Source organism: Dasypus novemcinctus, chromosome 11 (genome assembly GCF_030445035.2).
Source record: "Dasypus novemcinctus isolate mDasNov1 chromosome 11, mDasNov1.1.hap2, whole genome shotgun sequence".
Lineage (NCBI taxonomy): Eukaryota > Metazoa > Chordata > Mammalia > Cingulata > Dasypodidae > Dasypus > Dasypus novemcinctus.
In genome coordinates, this window is record NC_080683.1 from 22,014,355 (window position 1) to 22,026,415 (window position 12,061).

Here is a 12,061-nt window from a genome sequence, read left to right on the forward strand (position 1 = left end):
CCAAACATCCATTTATCAGCACACCACACTGTGGTGGAACAATTGTTAAAGATAAAATAATATCATCTGATTGTTAACCACATCCATAGTGTACATTTGGCACACATTCTCCATACTGCCCTATTATCAAAACAGTACATCTTTGGCATAGATGCAAGCATATTACATTATTACTGCTAACCAGTCTATAGGTCACTCCGGTTGTATTTTCCCCATTCTTTTCCACATTCTCACCACCCTACAGTAGTGATGTACATTTGCTCTAGCTCACAAAGAACACTCTTGCATCTGTACTGTCAAGCACAATTCTCATCCACCTCTTGGTTTACTGTGCTATTCAGTTCCTAGATTATTCTCTAGTATTCTGTTAACTGACATTTACATTCCTAGACTACCATTTTCAGTCACATTCCCATTTATAAACTAGTTGTTACTCATTGTTTGTTACCATCCACTGTATACATTTCCACATTTACATTAAAGCTAATACATTAAGTTCTACTTACATTAATCACCAGTAGCCCATCTCAGTCCTCCTCTTATTTCCTTCAAGAATCCACCACCTACCACTAGGACTTGAATATATTTTCCTACAATTTCTTCTAGAAGCTTTTACGGTTCTTGCTTTTATATTTAGGTTTTTAATCCATTTTGAGTTAATTTTGGATAAGGTGTGAGCTAGGGTCCTCTTTCCTTCTTTTGGCTATGGATATCCAGTTCTTTCAGCACCATTTTTTGAAAGGATGGTTCTGCCTGAGCTGTGTGGGTTTGACAGGCTAGTCAAAAATCACTTGACCATACATGTGAGGGTCTGTTTCTGAACCATCAGTTTGGTTCCATTGGTCTACGTGTCTATCTTTATGCCAGTACCACGCTGTCTTTACCACTATAGCTAGATAATATAATTTAAAGTCTGGAGATGAGAGTTCATTTTTCCTTTTTAAGATGTTTCTGTCTATTCAGGACCCATTATCCTTTCTAATAAATTTGAAAATGTGTTTTCAATTTTTAAAAAAAATGCTGGTGGAATTTTTATTGGGACTGCATCAATCTGTATATCAATTTGAGTAGAACTGATGTCTTTATAATATTTAGACTTCCAATCCAAGAGCATGGAAAGTTCTTCTAGTTATTTAGGCCTTTTTATATTTCTTTTAAGATTCAGTTGCAGTTTTCTGAATACAAATTCATTACATTGTTGATTAAGTTTATTCCTATTTGAGTTTTAGCTGCCATATTTTATTTTCTTCACTCTTTTGATACTTTTGGTTACTTTTACTGACTTTCTAGACTCTCTTCCAGGCCTTTCTCTCCTGTCTTTTCAGGCTCTAGCACAACCTTTAGCATTTCCTGAAAATCTGGTCTCTTGGTTAGAAATTCTCTCAGTTTCTGTTTATCTGTGAATATTCTAATCTCACCCTCATTTTTGAAAGGTAACCTTGCCGGATATAAGATTCTTGGCTGCAAGTTTTTCTCTTGTAGTACCTTAAATATATCATACCACTGTCTTCTTGCCTCCATGGTTTCTGGTGAGAAATCAGCACTTAATCTTATTGGATATCCCTTATACGTTATGCATTGCTTTTCTCTTGCTATTCTCACAATTCTGTCTTTGGCATTTGATATTCTGATTAGTATGTGTCTTGGAGTTGGTCTATTCAGATTTTCTCAGATGGGAGTATGTTGTGCTTTTTGGACATAGATATCTATGTCCTTTAATAGGGTTGGGAAATTTTCTATGATTTTTTCTTCAAATATTCCTTCTGCACCTTTTTCCTTCTCTTCTCCTTCTAGGACATGCATGACACATATGTTTGCACATCTTTTGCTGTCTTTAAGTTCCCTGAGACCTTGTTCAATTTTTTTCCATCTTTTTTTTATCTGTTCTCTTTTATGTTCACTTTCAGAAGCCATTCTTCAAGCTCACCAATCCTTTCCTCTGCCTCCTCAAATCTGCCATTACATGATTCCAATGTTTTTTTTAATTTCATTTATTATGCCTTTCATTCCCGTAAGATCTGCTATTTTTTCTATGCATGCTTTCAAATTCTTCTTTGTGCTCATCCAATGTCTTCTTAATATTCTTAATCTTTTCAGCCATCTCATTGAATTTATTAAGGACATTTGTTTGAACACCTATGATTAACTGTCTCAACTCCTTTATTCATCTAGAGGCTTATCTTGCTCCTTTAACTGGGCCATATCTTCCTGTTTCTCGGTGTGGACTATAATTTTTTGTTGGCATCTTGGCATCTTGCTTACTAGAATATTTACTCTGGGTGCAGTTTTTCTTTTCGTTTAGGGTTTCCTGCCCTTTCTCCCTTGCTGGTTGTACAGAAGGAGCCAAGGATGTAGTTGGTACTATAAGTTGTGGAGGTTCAAGCTGTCCTCATTTCCCCAGGGACTGATGAAGCTTCTCTCAACTTTCTCCTTTATCAGGGATAGGACAGAGTCACAGCTGTGTGGAATAATCTAAGTCATGCAGGCCTAGAGTGTAGTTGCCCAGAGAGACTGATGAAGCTTCTCACCCCTTTCTCCCCTGACTGGGGCAGGGATGGAGCTGCAGGTGCGGGCAGCAATCTATGTAGTGCGGGTCCAAGATGACCGCAGTTGCCCCAGTAGACTTCCAACTATTGAGTCTGTGCCAGCCAAAGGTACCTGCTGTTACCTGGATAGGCTGGTGCAGGACCTGACAGCCTCCTCCCTGCCAGACACGGGGCTGAAGCCTAGTGTAGGGCTACAGGCCAAAAGGAAACCAATTCTTACTGTCACTGTGATTTTCAGTCAGCCCAGCTTCCCCTCAGGCTGAGGGTGGAGTCAAAAATGGTGGCCACAGGCCTCTTTCTGACCTGGACAGATCACACCCTAGCTGTTCTTAGGGCCACACCTTAGCCAGCCGAGTCTACTAATCAGTAGCCAAAATCAGTGGCCAACCCGTCTCCCCCTCCCGTTTTTGGGAAATGGAGCTTCCAATTCCAGCCACAGAATAGCTCCCGGGGTAGCTTGCACCTCCAAAGTAGGATAATCACCAGCTTCCACAGCTTGGCTGGTGATTTCCCAGAGAGACTGGCGCAGATCCCCCCCAGCTTCCTCCCCACCAGAGACGGGGCTGAAGCTTAGGCTAGACCTGCGATCCGATCTGGATGGAAAAAAGCCAGTCCCTACCAGCACTGTGATTTTCAGTCTATCCTGCTTCCCCTCACGCCAGGCAAAGAGTTAAGATGGCAGCTACTTGCCTCTTTCTGACTTGGACAGGCTCAAACTTCAGCTGTTCTCAGGACTATACTTTAGCCTAATGAATTTACTCATCAGCAGCTGAAGTTGATGCCCAACCATCTCTTCCTCCCCCAATTTTGGGATGTGGAGCTTTCAAATTCTAGCCACAGAACAGCCCCGAGTTGGCTTGTGCCTCCAGTGGAGTATAGGTACCGGCCTCTGTGGCATGGAGCACTCTACTTATGAATCTTCTCTGCAGATGGGCAGTCTCCTCCTTCCATTTCTTCAAGGATGTGACAGGATGCTCCTCTGGTCTCCTGGAACCCCCAAACAGGTGCTTCAGCTAGCTCCAGATAGCTCTGGGCGTTGTCTACCTTTGTTTTTTAATGTAATTTGTTTAATTTTAAGTTTACATATATTATTTTTTAATAATGGCAATGTTTAAAAGCTGACTTGGGAAATTCCTAAAACTTTAACTCCTGGATGCCTCACCTTTCTTTGCTGGTTCTCTTAACCCTGCTTACATATCTCTACATAGCCCCTATATATAAATTTTCTAAGTTTTGGTTTCTTCTAAGACCTGACGTTACTTTAGTTAATGCTTTCATTGTTTCTCACCCAGATTATTAGGCATCTTAACTGGATCCCTTGAAGCTAGCTGCAGATTACCTCAATTCATTCTATAAAATGCTTATTTTACTAAAAAGCAAGCTTTTTAAAAGTATAAATTTCATTGTGGTACTCTACCTAACCACTTAAAGGATGAAGTTCAAACTCCTTAGAATGGCATATTAGGTTATTCATAATCTACATCCCATCCCAAGCACTGTATTCTACCTTTACTGAATGGTTTCACTTACCTGATGGCATCATGCCTTTTCATACGTCTGTACCTCTGCTTTATGGCTTCTCTTATTATTATTATGCCCTTCTGTGCCCTGTTCTTAGGCTTCTGAAAACTCAAACATCAGTTCCTAGGAGACCTGAAACAAGTTTCCTTGTCCAGACTTTAATTACAGTAATATCATCCTTTGTTGTAGAATTCTGGTAAGTAAATTTCTCTCTCTGTTAGGAGTCTGTAACTCCCTGAGAAAAAATTTATATATTATTCAACTCAGAGTTTAGCATCTGGCAGATGATCAATAAAAATGTAGTGAATAAATAAAGCTTTTAATATGAAAATTTCAGCCAAAGATTTTTTTTTTTAGTAGCATGATTAATGTACTATCATTCTATATAGAATTTCAGCCTCATTTACCCCAAAAAAATTATTTTCTGGGCTTGGTCTAATACTTTGTGATTATATAAAATACTACTAGAATGTAAAAAGACAAAAAAATTATTGATGAACTGAGCTTACTCTGATGTTTGATTTCTCTTTCAAATTGTGTTCCACCAATCCCATGTAGGCTATCTCATGCGAAATGTCCTAAGTAGTAAAATAAGATCTTTGAAGGTACTCATGACAGTTTCTGAAGTCTATATAAGTTTCAGCTCTGAATTCACATTCTGAATGTAACAAGTACATTAATATGAATTATATTTTATTTTTGTTTCTATCACAATTAATTGGATTATATATATTCAAAAATAAATTAGTGGATTACGTGAGTATGTCTGTCTTTATAAAACTTTAAAAATGCCTATCATTGTGGTCCTATCATTTTACTGTTTTTCAAAATATATAAACGAAATATAACCACAGGGTGACTTACAGTGTACTTTATGAAACTCCTCCCAACAATTTTTAGTACCTGAAAAAGAGGTCCTATGTCTACATCAAAACCAAGATCAGCAAATCCAGTAGCAATAACTTTTGCTCCTCTGTCATGGCCATCTTGTCCCATTTTTGCCACAAGAAGACGAGGTCTGCGACCTTCACGTTTCAAGAATTTGTCAACCCTAAAGAACATTTTCAAAATACAACAGTTAAATATTAATTGCCCAAAGGTAGAATATAAAAAAACTGAAATTTATTCATAGCAAATCTTTCAGCCTATATTTTCTTACTATTTTACGTTGAAAACTCCATTAAAGCCTAAATGTGGTTATCATCTTCTCCTTAAAGAAAAATTTGAATGATGCAAAGCCTGTGGTCTATCTTCCTGAGAGTAAGATGAGAAAATGACACCATTCCCTTCTTGAGCCAGTCTCCAGAACACAGTAGACATAGTTAAATATAAATATAAAAGTGCTTTTCAAAGTCATTCATACATATATGTGACTCAAAAGCTGTTCTGAATTGTCCATATCTCAACCACACTTCACAAATATGAACTTTCCTACATTGACAGTAATGTCATTTTATAATGATGTATAATCACAATGCTTCCTTGCTTAAGTCAGCAAATTTACACCCAAAATGAAAAAGTACTCAGTACTTTTAATTGGTAGAAGAAAAAAATTCTAATTTTGATTACTTTAACCTTGGCTGTTTTGATATTTATTTAGTATATAAATACTGACATACAATTTTCAGTGGGACATTCACTACAAAGGTTGAGAAAAGCAATCACCAAGAAGTCACTTTTTATATTTGAGAAACGCGATCACATTAATTTATATTTCCAAACCATGCTGTCGCATTGTTATTTACTGTCAGTTCAAGGAAGAACAATTTTAATTTATGCATAGATGGCAATAAAATACTGACCTTCAAATAGGAAAATTAAAATTTCAGTTATTTGTATAATTGAACATTATAAATAAATTTAAGAAAATATTAAAGTCTACCATAGTAAGCAGAACGAAATCTAATATGAAACAGCATCAATGTTAGTTAAATAAACAACTATTTGAAATAAATTTCTAAAGGAGACTATGGTGAAAGTTCAAAATATCACTTTAGTAACACCAAAGATCAACAGGAAAGTCAATTCAAGTATTTTTCAAGTGGTATTTGAGAAAACCAAGTCCCCAGGAAATTCATGGGGACTGAGTTAACAGAAGATGAAATCTTGATTTAAGAAAGTTCACGTTACCTATCCATAGCAGATGATATCTCTTTACTTTCTCCAAATTCCTGGCGATATGCTCCACTCACCATCCGATCATTAGCCTTATGTTCCCCAAACACCTTTTTCATGGCATCTGTGATTTCTCCAACTGTACATCTGAAATTTTAAATGGAAATACTGTTAAAAGCACTACTTTGAGAAAAAATATTACCTTTATATTCGATAAGATCAGACATTTTATTAAGGAAATAAAAACTAGGCTATCAAAAATCTAAATAAAAACGTTTCTAATACATTCATGAAAACGTCTTTCCTCAGAATATACACTCAAAAAATGATTCTTGATACCTCTACACATCGTAATCTCTTTTCAATGTTTGTTAATAACAAAAAATGACCAAGTAGCCTAAAAACTATAAACAAACAAGCATTTGAAGGTTATACTAATAATTCACCACTTAGCAAGTGATAGTTTTTGATAAAAAAGTAAATCCTTTAGCATATTCCATCCATTTGTTCATTAATTCATTCAATACTTATTGAGCACCTAATATGTATAAGGTGCTGGTCTAGGCACTAGAACTACAGTAATAAGTAAGACCAAAAAAGTACCTGCTCTTAAAGATTTTACAGAATTTATCAAGTAATCAGGGGAGGCAGATGACACACAAGCAAACAAATAAATTAATAAGATAAATATGAAGGCTTTGAGAGATAGGAAAACATGTAATGTTTTAAAAATAAAAAGAAGACCACACTAATGAAAAATGTTCCAAGGGACAATTTGAGAAGGGGAAGGAGGAAAGTATTTAGGAATCGCCTATATTTTCAATGTAACTTTTCTGTAATCTAAAATTTCCCTAAAAATAAAGAAAAAAATGTATTAAAAAAAAAATATATATATATATACAGAAAGAAGGACATTGAGGACACAGGTAAATGAGAGTAGGATAATAGAAGGTCAGAGAAGTAGGCAAGTGCTACATCAACCAGTCTTGCAGGCCATGGTATGGATATTAAACTTTAATCTAAAAGGAATGGGAGACCATTGGAGGGTTTTGAGCAGAGAAGTCATCTCATTAATTATAAGAAATTAAAACTGAGTAAAGAAAATCTCTACATACTATTTACTCTATCCCTTAAGCACTTAAAATATGCTAAAAAATAAACACATAAAAGCAAACATAATTTATTTAATGACAATTCCATGTATGAGGAAACAATTTTCCATAGGTCACTTTCATTTCCGCATGTCCTGGGAAGCAAAGCACTGAATGTCCTTTATTCCAGACTATCTTTTCAGGGATGTTTGTATAGTAAACAGCCTTGGAAGATAAAAGATACTGTCTTCTTCTAGAGCAAAGAGCAGATTTACTTACTCTCCAGTATAATAGAGATAACATCTCCCTCAAAAGCAAAGAGCAAGCTTGCTTACTGCCCATTAAAAAGATGCAGGTTTGGGAAGAAGATGTGGCTCAAGTGGTTGAGCACCTTTTTCCCACATGGGAGGTCCCAGGTTTGGTTCCCAGTGCCTCCTAAAAACAACTAACAAGCAAACATGAAAAAACCAACTCCAGGGAGCTGATGTGGCTCAATGGTTGGGTGCCAGCTTCCCACATATGAGATCTGGAATTCAATCCCCAGCCCTGGTCCTTAAAAAAAAAGATGTAGTTTCCCTAAGCTCCTAGAATGCAACCCAGTCCACTGTATGTGAGCTATCATCTGGCCCTTTGCACACTGCCCTATAGGAACTGAGGCTCAGGGAGATCTTGTGCAAAAAATGCCAATATTCTAGCTACTGCTTTTATTGTAAAAAATTATTCTTTGTTTCTGATCTCAAGATCTCATTTCTTCTATCAGCATCCATGACACTGTGGCAGGCTAATACATCTTGCAAGTAGGGTAAAAATTTTGGACTTGTTTCATTTCTTGGCATTATCATAAATGTGTTTATATATATTTAATACATTTTTATATTATATATATTTAATACATTTTTGTATTATATATAACAGGATAATTCTAAACTAACATTAACAAATATAAAAATAATGACAGCTAACATTTATTAAATGCCTTATTCTGTTTCAGGCACTATTCTTAATGCTTTAATGTATCCTCACAACAATCCTATTAGGTAACAAGTACAAACATCCTACTCTTAATACACCGTGCCCTGTGATAACACAAAAGCAGATAAAACCTGCAATTAGCTCCTATATTCTATCCAGCTTCCTCTTCAATGCAGGATAGAGGTCAGAGGACAAAGCAGGATGGGAAGGGTTGTAAAGGCAAAAAGAGTTTCAAGAAGAAAAAAGGTGATAAATATTGTTAAATATTGTAGAAAAGTCAAGATACAGAATTTTAAAATTTCCATAGTATCTGGCAAAAAGGAGGTCACTAATGAACTGAAGAACAATTATATTGAGGCTGAAAACCAAAAGCAGTGGGCCACCATAAAAACAGGTGGTAAGAGACTAAGGACAACAAAAAATTATTCTACTCTTACAGGGGTAAACAGCTCTAATAGTAAAAGGAGGAGGACTGACTAGAGAAGGAGTAAGGATGTTGCTTTTCTGCTTGCTTCACAAGAATAATTTGACAACAAGGGAATGACACCAAATTTTTCCTATCAACTCTCAGATAAATGTCCTCTCCTCTCCCCAAGGGTATTTTATTATTTTGTTTTTTTAATGAGGTACCTAGGATTGAACCTCCGACCTCATTCATAAGAAGCACGTTCTCAACTACTGAGCTTCACCTACTCCTCCCAAATGCCATTATAAATGGAGAAATATCAAGGAGGATAGGCAGTAACTCAAGAATAGACTTTAGAGTACATCAAAAGTGAACTCACCAATCAATGAAATGGCTTTATTACAATAGCTTCAAATGTCCTGAAGGACAGTGAAATATACAATATTAATAAATAAAATCCATTCAAAATACATGAATATTTTCATTACAGAGATGTTCAAGGAAAACAAGAATTAAATTTATTTTAGTTTCTATTTCTTTTGGGCTCACATGATTTACAGGATCGACCTTTTTTTTAAAGTACACCTGAAACACTAAACCAGTCAACTTTAGAATTGGGAAATCCCCAAACTTATAACAGATCCTTACCTTGCACGGGCTGCATCCACTGCAAGAGCCAGAATATTCCCATCTCCACTGGTAGCACATTTAGTTAGTGCAAGAAGACACCGTTCAGCCAAAGCTTGATCCCTGCTGGATTTGACCTTATGGAAAAAATCAAGGAAAGGGAAAATTTAGGTGAATACAGAATAAAACAGAAATCAGTGGATTAGACTCTATACACTCACACTGTTGATACATATCAACTGTTACATAATCCTAATCTCAAAAATAAGAGGGAAAAAATGAAGAGAATAGTATTAACCAAGGCCTGACATTCCATTCATTTATTCACTCATTCAATAAATATATAAGGGAAACGGACTTTGGCCCAGTGGTTAGGGCGTCCATCTACCACATGGGAGGTCCGCGGTTCAAGCCCCAGGCCTCCTTGACCCGTGTGGAGCTGGCCCATGCGCAGTGCTGATGAGCGCAAGGAGTGCTGTGCTACACAGGGTTGTCCCCCGCGTAGGGGAGCCCCATGCGCAAGGAGTGCACCCATAAGGAGAGCTGCCCAGCGCGAAGGAGGGAGCAGCCTGCCGAGGAATGGCGTCGCCCACACTTCCCGTGCTGCTGAAGACAACAGAAGCGGACAAAGAAAGACGCAGCAAAAAGACACAGGAAACAGACAACCGGGGGAGGGGAGGGGAATTAAATAAATAAAAATAAATCTTTTTAAAAAAAAAAAATAAATAAATAAATATATAAGAACTTCCTAATAATACTAAATTACTGGGTAATTCTGATAAATCAGAAAGAAGCAGGGCAATAATAACTAACGGTTCTCACCTTCCCAAGTAGTATGCACTACTTCGACTTTTCTCATGTAGGAAGACATTGAAAACAAGTGGATATTTTATAGGAAGAATTTCAAAAGCACAAACAAAATATTGACAAGGAAGGAAAAACAAATATGATTAGAATATGGAGATTATTTTAGTTACATTTAATTGCTCCCTTAGCTAATTACCAATATATTGGTAACAAAACTTATGTATATTGCTGTTCTTTCTACTTAAAGATAATCTCAAGGAAGAGAAAAAGAGGTAAAGAGAAAGGAAGAGAGAGGGGAGTGAGAGAGACTGATAGAAAAAAGACAATAAAAAGCACAGCTAAGGGGAGTGAATGTGGCTAAAGCAGTTGAGTGTCTGCTTCACACACAGGAGGTCCTGGGTTCTCTATATTTACAATCAGAATAACATTTATACATCTTAATTATTCAATCTTTAACATGTATTTTTAGCTATGTTTTAAGACATAGAAGGATTCCTTAAGGCACAGAATTATAAGCTATTTGACTCAAATAATAGTTACTATTCACAAAGGCTATCTAATTAAACTAACATAGATGGTAAACATTAATTAAGCACATATAAATGTCAGGGTTGTTCTGCTTGTAGGAATATTGCAATAAGCAAAACAAAATCCCTGTTCTCATAGTCCTTATGCTTTACTAGGGTAAGAGAGACACATATATAATCAATACATAAATAAGTTGGTATGTAATTTAACAGAAAAATAAAGCAAATACGTGTGATTGGGGCAGTGAAAATAGGGTATTATTATAGAGGTTACAGTAAGGTCCATAGATAAGGTAATATTTGAGTGGAGACCTGGAAAGTCCACCTTTTCAGGTTTACTGAAAAACTAGTCATTCTTATATTATTTAGCTTTGCTATAATTATCTGGATATTAGGCTATTAAAATTCAGGAAGAAAAAATACACACTAAAATTGACTGGAATTGGGAGTTGGGAAAAAACAATTTAATATAAAAATACTGTTGAAGTGGTTCTGTTAAAAAAAAAAGTTGTGGTAATATCGTAAGTGAAAATATTGTTATAATCATTTGTAAAAGGGAAGTATGAGAAAATATATACTTTAGTACAATACTGAAAAGCATCCAGAGTATCAGAACAGAAATATTTTACATTATAAAGGTATGTCTGGTTATATCTATAGTAAAACTTAAATTTTATTATGGAAGAACTCTATTTGTTCCTGGTCCTAAGAACTGATTCTAAGTTCAAAATTGGTGAAAAGTTACACTGGATCCTAACTTTTGGCTAAACTGTCGCTGGAGTCAAACAAAATTGCATTTAAATCATAGTATTCCACTTATGGCATAATTTTGAACAACTAATGGAGCCTCTCCAATCACCATTTTCCTCATCTGTTAATGGGAAGAAAAACAGTAATTACCTATTAAATAAAATAATTCACAAAAACGATTCAAGAAAGGAACTTAGAAGAGTGTGTGCTTAATAAACATTAGCTATAATAATTATTATCATTATTGAATTTCTCTCTCTGGCTCAAATTAAAGTTTACATCATTGTCATTTATGAGGACATAGAGTTATGAGAACCTAAAGTAAGAACATAAAGTATAATGAGGATTTTCCAAATATAATAAATACTAGAACTTCTTGTAATCACTGAAAATAAAATTCTATGTCTTATATAGGGCCATAAAAAAATGACACAATTTAATAAAGGAGTTATTATCTCCTGATTAGACTGAGGATGAAAGAAGAAATTATATCAGTAAATATCTGGACATTAACTCTAATGGAAAAAAAAAACTGAAGATCCTAATTATGCATTCCATCTAACTGGACAAAGTCAATTCAATTTTTAAAGAACATTTGATCTGAGGGGGGAAAATGTCATAATGTCATATATTGAGCAATCACAGGAAAACTGAAGAGAGAAAAATCATTATGGGAATTCAAATTTTCTTGCAAATAGC

At 35.6% G+C, this 12,061-nt stretch overlaps 1 protein-coding gene across 4 annotated transcripts in view; it reads right to left on the reverse strand.

The window, feature by feature from the left end:
• Positions 1-12,061, reverse strand: part of MMUT (methylmalonyl-CoA mutase) — a 43,708-nt gene that overhangs the window by 9,117 nt on the left and 22,530 nt on the right. For all 4 annotated transcript variants that reach the window (XR_001119428.4, XR_011650060.1, XM_071218504.1 and 1 more), the window contains exons 9-11: positions 9,300-9,415; positions 6,198-6,329; positions 4,971-5,118 (exon numbers count right to left, since the gene is read on the reverse strand). Coding sequence is in view for 2 of the 4 variants with exons in the window: in XM_071218504.1 (XP_071074605.1) it covers positions 4,971-5,118; positions 6,198-6,329; positions 9,300-9,415 (396 nt within the window). In the remaining 2 variants the exon portion in view is untranslated. The remainder of the gene's footprint in view (positions 1-4,970; positions 5,119-6,197; positions 6,330-9,299; positions 9,416-12,061) is intronic.